This window comes from Amblyomma maculatum, chromosome 1 (genome assembly GCF_055883805.1).
Source record: "Amblyomma maculatum isolate TAMU_Amacu chromosome 1, ASM5588380v1, whole genome shotgun sequence".
NCBI lineage: Eukaryota > Metazoa > Arthropoda > Arachnida > Ixodida > Ixodidae > Amblyomma > Amblyomma maculatum.
The window spans coordinates 43,580,315-43,595,432 of record NC_139344.1 but is presented as its reverse complement, the minus strand read 5'-3'; the positions used below and the strand labels follow the sequence as shown (position 1 = coordinate 43,595,432).

General features: G+C 46.5%; 1 protein-coding gene across 4 annotated transcripts in view; it reads right to left on the bottom strand.

The window, feature by feature from the left end:
* LOC146202230 (complement factor H-like) overlaps window positions 1-15,118 on the bottom strand; it is a 277,186-nt gene that overhangs the window by 15,598 nt on the left and 246,470 nt on the right. For all 4 annotated transcript variants that reach the window (XM_084588027.1, XM_084588026.1, XM_084588028.1 and 1 more), the window contains one exon: window positions 8,546-8,672. In XM_084588027.1, coding sequence (XP_084444153.1) covers window positions 8,546-8,672 — 127 coding nt within the window. The remainder of the gene's footprint in view (window positions 1-8,545; window positions 8,673-15,118) is intronic.

The following is a 15,118-nucleotide window of genomic DNA, read 5'->3' as shown; positions in this document are numbered from 1 at the left end:
GAGCAATACTGCATCGCAGCGAAGTACAAAAGCCTTTCCGTAGGTGACTTTGTCTTCGAAGTCAAGCAGCGTCTCCATGACGCATTGACTGAAAATGGCTGTCTCAGGAATAGCAATGGTAGGGTCAAGGACCTAAGTATGTTTCGCGTTGTGTGAGAGAACGTTTGCTCTCGGTATAATCGAGACATTGTGTGCGCTGGGCTGTTGAAAAAAAATTGTGTTTTCCTGCCTGTGGTGGTTTCGGGAGGTAGATTGATTTAATCAATCTTCACGGCGTTGTTGTGCGTGGTTACTGTATCCAAGAGGGTATGATTGCAAAACCGAAGTGCTCACAAAACAGTTAAGCAGATTTGAAGCGTGTGCGATTTGGTGTGCATCTTCCGCTTCCGTTTATCGATTTTTTGTCAGTACTCTCATGTCCACCGCGTTTTCAGAACACAATGCATATATGACGTGGACTACTGTATAAGAGCTTTGCTTTTTGCTGTGTGGAACGCTTGTGGAGACAGGAATTTGAACGCAGGTGACCTTCTAGAATATGTGATGTGCGCGGTGTGCTGTGCGTGAGATTGACGAATGATCGAAAACACCATGCGCTACGCTCCTTGGGTTGAGGTTTTTTGACACTAGAAAAAACTTGCGAAGAGGGGGCATTTGTAAGGAGCTAGCGCTACAAGCTACAACTCCGGGGACGAGGGAGAAGAGAAGATGACGACGCAAGTATGAGGCGTGTGCGAGGAAGTGACACACAAGATATTGACACGTAGGACCGCGATCGGTGTAGCAGCGTTGCAGGAGGACGGGTGGCCAAGGAGCTGCGGCTGATCGCGTCCCGCCTGGCCTAGCTCCAGAAACATATATACCATTGAGGGTAAACTGTATGCCAAGCTGTATGCCAAGCCAGGACCTTGTCCTTTCTCATCAGGGAAAAGCGGTTCCCGCATCCAGTTCTGCAGCTTTTTGGCGGCTTCCAGCCATCTCAGGGCCATTGCTCAGCGCTCGTTTGTGTACTTCGTTCGTCCTCGTCTTTTTTGCGCTGTTTACCCTCAATGGATTACCAACTTGCCCAAGCGTCTGTTTTATCCTAATATACCGCTTTTTGTGGCAGGGAGCCCCCGATAAGGTAAAGCGAGCCATTGTCTGCCTGCCCAGATTTCAAGGTGGCCTGGGGCTGCCCGATCTGGATATTCTCGCAAGGGCTCTGCACATCAAACGGACATTCAGAGCCGTCTAATGCGACATGCCGCTAACAAAAACGATGGATTCGTACTGTCTGTCGACACGGCTGCGAACATTGACTGAGAAGGCCCTACACCACAACACCCCGCATGCAGGGTCGCCCCTATCATTTTACCGAACCGCAGCCACAGACTTAGAGTACCTCAAAGAAAACTCGTCTGACGTTGACCCACGAACCGTGCGCGTGAAAGATATTATCAATATGATCACCCCTCCGCTCCCTGCCCGCCTATCAAGCTACATGCTATGTGCAGAAAGACCCAGTTGGCAGTACATGACCGCCCACTTCATCGATGCACGCCGAGCCTCCCTGATGTGGAGGTTCGCAAGAGGGATCTTACCAATCAGAAGGCGTGCTTTCGTCCCTGCGACGTCAGGAATGATTGACCTGTGTCCCTTCTGCTTGGCCCGAGAGACAGCGGAGCACATCTTTCTTGACTGCCTAATTCCCGCAGTACTCCTAGAGCCTCCAAAAGATATGTTCGGCCTCCCCGGGATCCCATACCCCACCGTGCGCTACTTCAACCCGCTTCCAAAGGAAGGGCGCAAGCAGTTTGTCTTGATGCTGGCAGAGGTCAACTATCAGGTGTGGTTGGCCCGCTGCAAAGCGGCCTACTCGAACAAGACTCCGAGCCTCCATGAAGTGAAGGCCAAAATCAGAAAAGAACTATGGTTCCGCCTAGAGAGAGACGCCATTTAGGGAGAAAGAAGTTTTTTGAAGAATGGGGACACCCCATGGTGATCTTCAAAGACGAAAACGGAAAACTATAAGTGAGATATTAGAAGACTTGCTCGCGTCAGGCTTCGACCCACCGGGGTGGTGCGGACGTAGTGCATATGCACTGCAACCCCGCCCCGGTGGGAACAGGCCGGATTGCATGAGCCCCTTGGCTGGGAAAAGCCCGCTCCCCGAAACAAAAAACCCCCCAAACCTTATGGTGCGGGAGGCCTTGCCTTGGGTAGCCGTAGGATGATGATGGTCGCAGATTGAGGTCTGTACCCTCACAGGAGGATCGCACCTAGTGCATTCTTCCTTCCATCTGACAAGGCAAGGACCCAGGATACCAGACTTTGGAGTGGTCACGGAGCCCCTGCGGATCGCGTCCCGTCTGTCCCATGACCCGAGTGACCAGGCCTGGGAGTAGCCGAATCCTGTTGTGCTCCTGGAGCACGTAGCCAGCACGCACGTTCAGCGTCGTGCTAGTGTGCTGAACGGACGCACCTGAATTCGGGAGTCTCTGCCGCATGACTAAAACCTGAGGCCTCTCGCTTCGGCCGAGCGTCTCCCGCTGCCACGCCACCTGCTGACTTGACCCAAGCGTCTGTGGACAGCGGGCTCTCCGTGCACTCCGAGCACGCGAAACCGGGAGCGCCCGCCGAGACTTCCTTCTACCAACGTTCGGTGACTGTTATTAGTTCGTATTCATATTCATTTTGTCGGTTAAGCTGGCTATTTTTTTTATTTTGGTTTAACAGTAGCGTTGTTTCAGGCATTTATTTGATTTATTTATAAAATACTGCAGGCCCTCAGTGGGCCCAAACAGGAGGTGCGTAAGGAACACAGTATTGTGGAACATCGGTTCATCGCAATAGAAATACGAAACATAGCTAACAAGCATATTACAATGAGACATGTTCAACCCTAACACGAAAATATTCAGAAATACTAAACACAACTATGGGTAAGACGCTAAAAATTTGTCAATAGAATCAATGTTCAAAATTACAAACAGAAGACAGCTTGTTCCATTCCGCAATAGTATGTGGGTAAAAAGAACACAAATGCATTAAGTTTAGCTTGATAAGGAATTAAAGATAGTGCATGATGATGTCTTGTTCGCGAGCGAGGAGTTAAAAAGGGCGTGAGATCAGGTTCAGGACTCATGACAAGTTTTTTTTTTCAGGAGAAATAGGAATATTAGTCTCTGGATTTTCTTTCATGTTAGAGCTATTCGATGGAATTTTTGTTCCATTAAAATGGAGGGAGATTCAGACGTGCGATATACTGAAAATATGAAGCGCACGGCGTTCCGCTGAATGTCCTCTAATGCCTCAATATTCGTCTTTGTGTGAGGATCCCAGACAGTGCAGGTATAATCTAGCTTAGGTAGGATGAGGCTGTAGTATACTAATTGCTTCACCCTGGAAGGAACGTTTTTAAGTTTGTGGCGAAGAAGACTAAGTTTTCTTTAGGAGGATGAGCATGCATTAGCAATATGACTCTTCATGCTTAGGTTGGTAGTTATGGCAACATTGTTGTATATTTAGGGAGATATGTACCGGCACGAATAAAGTAGTTATTAGCTATATCTCCCACTAACGCTGACCTGATAACGCTGACTCAAAAAGAGCCATCCGAAAATTGACGAGGGATGGAATATCTGTCACCGCGACACAAGTGCTTAATCAGGGTACGGGACGAGAGCTTTGGGAGGTGGAAATAATCTAGTTACCGGTATACTCTAGGAACCCTGAGAAAAAGGCGGCTTACATGAATGCTCATGTTTCGTCATCCAAACAGGTGAGCCGGCGGATGTGCGAGAAGGGGGGTGGATTCGGCATTGTAAAATGATGTTCACAACACAGGTGGGAGGCAGCATGCTAATAGCATACTGTGCAACTGCGAGGTCAGTAACGTATCCGCTCCCTGGTCCGGGTTGCCGGCTGCTATTTTGGCCCGCCGTGTGAATGCTATCGCGTGTTGCGTGCCGGGCCGCACACGAATGAACCCACATGACCGGTCCATGGCAGCACCGTGCTGCCAAAATGGACATTTTATGGCTCTACAGCGAAGTTTGGGAAAGAAAAGAAAGGTAACGGACTTTTGTCCCCGTCCTATGGTGATCAAATAGGCTACCTCATTCCAATCCCACTATATCCCACTGTACCCCTACTCCGAACAACACAGCCATAGTATGGTGGCAAGCAGTTGTCTCCTTCCTCTTCCTGTCTAGCTTCCACTGCTGAGCCACTAAAAGCTGTAGCTCGCATAGCTCTTCCCAATTTTGCAACATTATTATTCATTCTGTAAATATTTGCAAACATTGCTCGACCCGATTCGATTTGGCATCAGTTGCACTATTTACACACGTCTTGTTATTTGAAATCGGTCAGTCTGCAGAGCATGACAAATTCAAGTATTACCTGTGAATGCCGCTAGAACTTCCAAAGTACCTTTCTTTCTGAACCCTTATTACATACACGGTGACAACGCTTGTCGCCAAGGTAACATTAAGTTTGATCCCTTACCTACTACTTTTACCGCGCGCTCTCTGTCAGGAAGCGTTCAATTATACAGGGCGGTTCAGCTAACTCATGCTAAGCATTGAAAAATGGCAACGCTCTCTATGGAGATTCAGGCTTGTAGGCAGTGAACTAGTTCAGGTCAGCATATCGTTAAATGTGTCTTATTCGCTAACTAACGGCGCTAAATAGCGAACTTTTTTTGCCCTCGAGCCTTTAAATAATTTTTAATGTTAAAGCTGTAGAGCAGGCTGAGAAGTGCTCGTTTTACTTATTGTCTTCGAAGATGCTTCCGTGGGGTCAGTTTATTGAGGTTAAAATAAAGCTGCAAGGTCTCAGAATTGAAAAATTGACTATGCACTAAGGCGTCGTTCTACCAGAATTCCCAAATGCGCCACTAGAAAGTCTGAGTGAATAAGCATGGCTGCAGATAACAGCACTGGCTTTGCGTGAGCGCTACCGCATTGCTTTCATGGAATCATGATGCTGCAGCCGGAGTGCGGTACGCCGTCCTCTTTTCGCAGCATCGACAGGGGTAACAAACTCTCGCTAGTTTCGGTTTCAACTACATCAGCGCGCCTGGTGACTGAAGTTAGCGTGGGCAATTAAAAAAAAATAAAGATAACGTTGCCCAGCCCCAACCGCCAAAAGCACAATGGGCTTAGAGCAATAAAACATAAAAAAATGGGCGAAAAAGAAAATTCTGCATTGCAGAAAAGAAAGAAAAAACAGAAAAAAGGAAAATAAATGAGAGGGGGAGGAGTGTACGAAGGAGTGTCTACTAAACTATGGAAGTGTTTGAAGGGAGCAATAAAATTTAATTTTCCTTGTATGTCTCTACCCTCTGTTTTTTCGTATTTTCCGATTTGTTTATTTTACTATTGCTTGATAATTTGCCCTTTACATGTTCTGAAAAGGACTGTAATAGATTTAATAATATAAGTGTAGAACTACTATATTTGTAGGCAAATCGACCGTTACTTAATGGAAAGAGTTGCGATTGTTCAGTTACACACTGAAGGAAACTGATGTTTATGGAAGAATGACTCCCTTTGCGCACGTGTGCGATGTGATAAGATGCGGTGGTGGCCGAGTTGTCGAAGGCGCCGGTACCGGGAAGAACTCCTTTTTCGCCGATGGTGGTTCGAACGCTCCACTAGGCTTCCCTCCGGCCAGTGTAAAAGGAATTGACGCTAGCTTCTTAAATGAGGAACAATATGATTCCTTTGAAAGTTTCCGACCCCTTGCATATCGCAGCGATAGATTTATGCTGTCCGGTGTGGTCGTGCGGATGGTGCAATGTTGTGATCCTAGGAAAGCGAAGTGCTCGCACTGTTCATAGAGCCATCGCTCCGGTGGCCTGCCTATTCCCCGAAGCTTTGCATGTTCAGTTCAGTTCAGTCGTTCAGTCGTGTCCGACTCTTCGTGACCCTATGGACCATGTCACGCCACGCTTCCGGTCTCTCACTATCTTCCTAACATCACATAACTTCATCTGCAGTGCCTCGAGAATGCCATCTAACCATCGCGTTCGCTGCCTACCCCTTCTCCGGCGACCCTCAACCTTTCCCAACATCAAATCTTTCTCCAGCGACTCCTCTCTTCTCATCAGATGACCAAAGTAGCTGAGCTTTAACTTTAGAATTTGACCCTCCAATGAGCAGTCAGAGTTTATGGTCGACAATATCGACTGATTTGATCTTCTGGCAGTCCAAGGGACTTTCAAGAGTCTTCGCCAGCACCACAATCCAAATGCGTCAATTCTTCGGCGGTCAGCCTTTTTCAAAGTCCAACTCTCGCATCCATACATCACAACTGGAAAGACCATAGCACGAGTTATACGGATCTTAGTTGGCAGACTAATGTCTCTGCTCTTTACTAGGCGGTCAAGGCTAACCATTGCTCTCTTTCCTAGAAGCAGGCGTATCCTAATTTCATAACTGCAGTCTCCTTCCGAGGTAATCTTGGAGCCCAAGAAGAGAAAATCTGTCACAGCTTCCACCTCTTGTCCATTGATGCTCCAGGACTTGATAGGGCAAGACGCCATGATCTTTGTCTTTTTAATGTTCAGTTTAAACCCAAACCTCTCACTCTCTTCTTGTACGCGCATCAGAAGTCTCTTGAGTTCCACTTCACTTTCTGCCATTAAAGTGGTATCATCCGCATATCTATGGTTGTTGATACGTTTTCCTGCAATCTTCACTCCAGCTGAAGACTCGTCCAGACCGGCCTTCTTCATGATGTACTCTGCATATAGGTTAAATAGGCAGGGCGACAGTATGCAGCCTTGCCTCACTCCTTTCTCAATCGGAAACCAATCAGTAAGGCCATGCCCAGTTCTGACTGTGGCGTCTTGTCCTTCATACAGGTTCCTGAGGAGACAGATGAGGTGAATTGGAACTCCCATCTCTTGGAGAGCTTGCCACAATCTGCTGTGATCTACACAGTCAAATGCTTTCGCATAATCAATTAGGCAGAAGTAGATGGGTTTCTGGAACTCTCTTGCTTTTCCCATGATCCAGCGAAGGTTGGCAATTTGGTCTCTAGTTCCTCTGCCCTTGCGAAACCCAGCTTGCACGTCCGGAAGCTCCCGATTCACATACTGCTGCAGCCTACCTTGGAGGAGTTTCAACATCACCTTGCTAGCATGCGAAATAAGCGCGATCGTGCGGTAGTTGGAACAATCTTTGGCACTGCCTTTCTTTGGAATGGGGATGTAAACTGACTTCCTCCAATCCTGTGGCCACTGCAGGGTTGTCCAAATCTTCTGACATAGTGTATGCAGAATGTTAACAGCGTCATGGTTGAGGTTTTGAAGCAACTCAGCTGGAATGCCATCAATTCCGCTAGCTTTGTTCTTAGCAAGGCTGGCTAAGGCCCATTCAACTTCACTCTTCAGGATGCCCGGCTCGAGATCAGTAATCACAACCGTCTTATGTTGGGTTTGCACATTCGGGTCCTTATTGTACAGTTTTTCTGTGTATTCCTGCCACCTCTTCTTTATCTCTGAGACTTCAGTGAGGTCCTTGCCTCGTTTGTCTTTTATCACGCCCAGATTAGCACAGAAGCTTCCTTTGATATCTTTGATTGTCTTATACCGAGCTCTTGTGTTCCTTAATTGGCTGTTGTCCTCAACTGCTTGGCACTGTGTGTTCAGGAAGGCATTCTTATCTCTCCTTGCTATTTTCTGAAAATCCGCATTGAGAACCTTGTATCTTTCTCTTTCCCCCATAACTTTTGCCATCCTCCTTTCCTCAGCTATTTGCAAAGCCTCTTCAGATAACCAGTTTGCTTTCTTGCATTTCTTTTGCTTTGGAACTACCTTCGTAGCAACTTCTTGTATAATATCACGAACATCAGTCCACATCCCTTCGGGCTCTCTATCTTCTAGATCTAATTCTTGAAATCGATTCCTCACTTCCACAGCATATTCTAATGGAATTTGATCCAGATCATATCTGAAAGGCCTTCTAGTTTTCTGCGTTTTCCTCAATCGAAGCTTAATTTTGGCAACAAGTAGCTGATGATCGGTGCCACAATCGGCCCCAGGCCTCGTTTTTACTGCTTGTAGAGCGCTTCGGGTTCCGTCAATTCGAATGCATTTGGGGGTGTTCTCGCCGCAGGACCGCATGGACAGGTGACCATTACAATAAACAGTTCCACTAAAGTTACTTTGACAAAATAACGAAAAGGGTATTTTTCCTCGCGCTCTACAACTTTTACAATGAAGAGTGTGCTCTGAACCGATTGGATAAAGCTAGCTATATTTGCTACTCCTCGTACCAGGTCCAGTAATAAAATATGCTACTCTGATTAAGAGCTTTGCCTACAACTCTGCGTTAGTCTGGTCTTGAAACAGCGCGCAACCATCTTTTTTAAGCTGGTTAGCATCAGTTAACCGAAATGTTTTGGACTGCTTTCCGCCTGCTACAAGGGCGTTAAATTGTAGAGTGCCCCCCCCCCCCCCCCCCCCCGAATGAAAACATCCAAATATTACACTCCTCAAGCGAGTGCAATAATTAAAAAAAAAGAAAAAAAGGTGCCTGCCGCACCGTACACTCACTTTGCTGGCATGTTGCCTCAGGACTCCATCTACCACGAACACATTGTAACCTTCTATAACGAATTTCTTCGTTGTGACAGTCCAGAAAGATGACAGCGTTGTCTTCAAACGTTTCCGACTGGTTCACCTGAAAACGTAGGCAAGGAGGGGAGGACGTGAAACTGGAAGTTGCCTTTTTATGGCCCAAGGGCTGCTGTGCCCAATGAGCGCATTGACACAACATAATTTCTGTCTACATAAACTGAGGTCCCGTAGCCATTTCTATTTCAACTCAGAGGACCCGAGCCCCACGACAAGGGAAAGCTTGCACTCACTAGAAGACCGGTGGGTTCCCATTGGTGGCAATGGGCATCGGCATGCGAGGGGATGTTCAGACCACTAGGGCACTGCTGAGCTCCGAGTGTGTGTACGAGCAGCTGCGACTACTCTTATCATTTTAGATTTCTATATTATCCAGAAAGAAAACACTAATATGCGGGAAACTTGCCGACATTACAGGCAGTGTTGCTTTAATGCAAACCCCTCTTAAAGGCGGCGGTACTTTCAGAACATAATCAGACATAAAAATCGAAAGAAGTATAAGACGTTCACAAGAACCTGTTATCAGGTAGTTCAAAAGCAGTTGCAATTGTACAACTACGCCTCTAACATGTTTGGTTTGGTTAGGTGAGGTGAGGTATTGGAATTAACGCCAAAACAACTCCGGCAGGGATGGACGCTATAATGGAGGGCTGTGTGTAATTTTGGCCACCTCGGGTTCTTTCCATGCACACTGAGAGCTCACAGCTCATGGGCGCCCATCGAAACGCAGCGGCAGCGGCTGGGATCGAACCTGGGTTTGGCTCAGCAGTCAAGTGCTGAACCACCGAGACACCGCGGCGATGTCGTTGAACAGGCGGTGCTGTGACTAACAGGAAATACGCTGAGAAATCTTCGTCTTCGTCTGGGCGAAGACAGGCCCCCTTGTCGAAACGTTGGCTCGGCTTGCGAATTCAGGCTCCCTCTGAACCCTTGTTCAGCGCTATTTCATGCGCACAGAACAAGAAACGAAACAATAGTTTTAACAGTCGGTTTTGCAAACTGCTCGTACATATACTCGGAGGTTGCTTTGTGTAACATGATACAGCCTTTGTTCGTTTTGGCGTGGTATCACAAAACATAAATTGACATTCTGGAACCACGCAACCACAATGAACACTTATGGTGTTTTTTCTAGTTTATAAAGCCCGAGTCACCACCTTTGGGAAACAGTTATTTCATAGGCTGACAACGGGAGTTACAAGGGTATAGAATACATACGAGAGATGAGCAATGTGCCTTGCACCGTTTATGTCATGTGAAATATGGTGAACTTTTCAGAGAGCTCAAAATTGCATACGAACATGCACGAAAATTACACGGACCTAACAAGCTGGAAGAATGGGGACACGCATCGAAATGCAATTAAGTATTTTTCTCGGCACACAGCTCGCATGTGACATTTCAAAACGGTAATAAAGTACTAAATATTATCTATAAATTACGTTGTTCGTATTGACTTTGCTTGATTGTAGCACTTTAGATCGGTTTAATCGCCGACCAAAAAGATAAAGTCTACATAAACATACAGACACAGCTATCATAGTAAAGATGTAACTTCATGCAATTTTAATTACGTGGGCACTTCCTACAGAGCTCACACTGGTATAATCTATGGAAGGGCTCACATCACGAAGTCGTAGGTAGTATGCATTAGCGCAAGCAGATGATGTAAAGTATTAAGCACTTTAGAAGCCCTGCCCTATGCGGCAAACAATGCAGTGAAAAACAGAACGGCAAAATAAGAAAGGAAACCAGCCTGATGCGCTAAGAATTAATCATTGAAAAAATATATTGTACAGAAATATGTGATGTTTGGAAATCAACAAGAAATGGAACAGACCGCACATAAAAATACCGAACAGAAAGTAAAGCAATAATATTAAGAGCAGGCTTTTCAAATTTGTTGAAGAAAAGAAAAGTACGCTTGCAGAAAAAGGGTAGAACGACAGAAATCCGATGGCTACAAATAATGAAAAAGCACTGACCAAGAGTTGTCAGTTTGCAAGCGAAGACAAACTTTCAACAAGGGGACTCGACTTCGTCTGGGCGAAGACAAGTCCCATGGTAGAAACGTTGTCTCGGCTTGCGAATTGAGGCTCCATCTGAACACTTGTTCAGTGCTTGTTCATGCTTAGAAACAAGAAACGCAACAATAGTTTTAACAGTCGGCTTTACAAAGCAGTTGGAACGGGCATTTGAGGGGCGGCGGCAATTTATGTAACTATACTGTTATCGTCACGAATTGGCCGTGGATAATACCGTATTTGAATGTGATTCGATCCTTGTACTCACGAACCTTTAAGGCGCGGTCAGGGCGGTGGATTTGTGGTTAAGTTCTTTTGTATTAAGCGGAAAAGCAATACTACGCCATGTCTAGCCGCTCGTCGCGTGGTCCGTAGTCCGTGGAACCCCTACTCCATCAGCCTGGCATGACATTTAAATTCAAGTTACCCCTATGCCACAGACAGGAGCTGCCAACTCGTCGCTAATTTCATAAGGGAGGGTGATATCAGAATCAGCCTGCCAGAACCGTTTGCATTCTCGTTACCCCTACGACGCACAGGCACGTCCATATACGGCTTGGTTGAAGCGTGATTTTATATGTGGGCTGGTAGCTTACACTCTTGCGTCATACTCTTAAAGGTTAAGCTTAAATGTCCCCAATAATGTAGCATCTCACACTCGTAGGATGTGAGGGGGGAATAATGTAGCAGGCAAAAGAAGCTTCCGCCGTTGCTATCGCAATTCAACTAGGGTTAACCAGATCTGAACCACAACTAATTTTTATTACGTTTTCCTTAAAGTGCCATTCAAAGCGCCATTAAAAGAAGAGAGGCTCGAATAATTGCGTCTGATTTCGAGTAAAGGCCAGCTCGGTGGCTCACGATTTTCAAGAAGGCCTGTTTTGGAGATTTCGACCATCACAGGCACACTGAGCAGCACTTCTAGACACGTTCTAGTTTCCGAATATTTTGCTTTTATGAATATCCCAAGGGGTGCGAGCATATTTAAGTATTGGACGCCTGATATGCATACATAGAGTAGTCATGAGTACAATAAGAGTATCAGTATAAGTGCGTCACCGAGATGCTGATGTCCGACTGCTTTGTCTCTAAACAAATGACGCGTGCGTTCCGTAGCACCGCTGCAGAAAACACAAAACTCTCAAGCAATTGTGAGCGCAGGCGGTAGATAAGCTCTTGTCACGAAGAAAAAAAAATAGGAGGACGCTGAAGCTTATCCTCAAGAGTAGACGCCATAGTGCCTTTAATACGCATTTGTATTCAGCGAATTGTCGGCACTGGGAGGCTAGCGGAAACTTTGGGAAAGTGTTAAACGTATTCAGTCGGCTTGGTGTTTGAGTAAGGAATGCACAGCATCGGTCCCGCTCCTCGGTGAACACCTAGGGTTACAATGAACGGCACTCAATTGGGGTTACTTACATTATCGGTTCGAATCCGCATCGCAAACTGACAACTTGACTAGGGGATGGATGCTAAATTGGAAGCGAAATGGTGTCATAATGAGGAACAGCCGCAGTATACCCATTACGGTGCCAAGACTCTGCCGTATTCCTTCAATTAACTAGATCCTGTGCTAGCTGCATCCACTTGACCCCTGCGAACTACTTAATTTCATCCACCCACCTGCCATTCTGCCGCCCCTTCAGATCTTATAGACCATCGGTTATCCCCCATGCGCACTACATGCCCTGCCTATGCCCATTTCTTTTCTTTCTTGATTTTCCACTAGAATGTCATTAACTCGAGTTATTTCCCTCACCAACTCTGCACGCTTCCTATATCATAACGTTACACCTAACATTTTGCGTTCCATAGCTCTCTGCGTTGTCCTCAACTTAACTAGAGCCCTTTTTGTTAGTCTCAACATTTCAGCCCCATAGGTGAGTACAGGTAAAATGCACCAGTTATAAACGTTCTTCTTGAGCGATACCGGTGCCGATAAGATCATATTGAAGCAACAGCGCTTAAAGGACAAATACGTAAGTAAGAAGGCACACACGATGGACACACATCAGCGTCCTCGTGTGTCACTTCTTTCTCTAGTCTTTGACCTTTACGCGCTGTTGCTTAAATATGATTTATCACCAACTATACCAAATCTCCGTTTATCAACCGATAAGCCGCTTGTCATAATCTCCGAATACTTGCCAAATTCGGTTCATCCCAATCATATTCTCCCAGTTATTTTCCCTTCATGATCCATATCTGCGGTTACTACCTGTCCTAAGTATAGACATATTCGCCTACCACTTCCAGTGCTTCTGTCTCAAACACAAGAACGATGTCCTTAGACGAGGTATCAAAGTAAAACTATCAGGCCACTGCAGTCCGAAACCTATGCAACCACCCAGAAAATGTATATTCCCGTTTCTATTTAGAATCCGACGGCTACTGAAGGATGAGCCCGCCTGAATACTGCTGCCGAACTAAATGCCGGTTGAACAGAACATTCCGTGCCCTTTCTATGCGCAATGAAGTTGTTTGAGCACTTTCTTCGTGCGATTTTAATACTTCCTGAAGTATATATGTACACTATTTGTATATTATTGTGTTTTCGGTTAAACGACCACCGCGATGGCACACTGGTTAGAGAGGTGGACTGCCAAGTCTGAGGATGTGGGTTCGAACCCAGGGATAGCTGGAACGCGAGGCTGTTCTGTGCTGTGTGACGTCCTAACGCCACGTTAAACAACTGAATCGAAGTAATCAAGATTAGCAAAACGTACGGCGTCCCTCTAGCCGGCGTCGCACCTGAACGTTAAACCCATTTGTACTTCTTTTTCTGCTAAGCTCGAAAGCTACTACGCATCCGTAAAAAAGACAGTGAGCAATTTTTGATTCAGACAGCCACGAAAACGTTTGAGAAGGCACATGTAGCCCAGTACTTGAATGTTACTCCAAATATTTTATGCCAAAGCGAGATAAATGTACGCCACTGTTACATTAATAAAATCGACATTCGGCTCAGCGCTGCTAGTAAAGTAGCACTATATTTCATACGCGTTTAAGTACCTCGCTTCTCTCCTTACACAGCGACGCTTACACTCACAAGCGAGGAGAACGCACGCACGCACGCACGCACGCACGCACGCACGCAGGCACACACACACACACACACACACACACACACACACACACACACACACACACACACACACACACACACACACACACACACACACACACACACACACACACACACACACACACACACACACACACACACACACACACACACACACACACACACACACACACACACACACACACACACACACACACACACACACACACACACACACACACACACACACACACACACACACACACACACACACACACACACACACACACACACACACACACACACACACACACACACACACACACACACACACACACACACACACACACACACACACACACACACACACACACACACACACACACACACACACACACACACACACACACACACACACACACACACACACACACACACACACACACACACACACACACACACACACACACACACACACACACACACACACACACACACACACACACACACACACACACACACACACACACACACACACACACACACACACACACACACACACACACACACACACACACACACACACACACACACACACACACACACACACACACACACACACACACACACACACACACACACACACACACACACACACACACACACACACACACACACACACACACACACACACACACACACACACACACACACACACACACACACACACACACACACACACACACACACACACACACACACACACACACACACACACACACACACACACACACACACACACACACACACACACACACACACACACACACACACACACACACACACACACACACACACACACACACACACACACACACACACACACACACACACACACACACACACACACACACACACACACACACACACACACACACACACACACACAATCCGATACGATTTCGTCAGCTTCAAAAAACGTTGCCGACTTCTTACTCGCTCTTAGGGTCATTAGCGCAGCGTCACACTGAAATTCACTGACAGTGGCCTATACATGGAACTTATCCACTCCGTGCTCTACACGCGAACTCTGAGCGTTCTTGTTCTTGTGGCGAGAATTCCTGTACAAAATCGGCGCGATCTTATTTTGCGGATTAGTTCGGAGCAGGGCTGCCGTTATCTGGCCAGAGGTGGTGTGCTCTCGAAACCTATGGCAACCGGCCGGGTAGTACGCTGCCAGTCTCGATAAAAGGACGGGGTAGTGCTAACACAATAATTAGCATATCGTCCCACAGTTTGCCGTGCCGTACAGTGCGCCTCTCAGGAAATACAGACGCAGCATCTTCGGCTTACAGAAATAAAGGAGCACGAGAGAAAGCGCATACGTACACGTCCCTCGAAAAA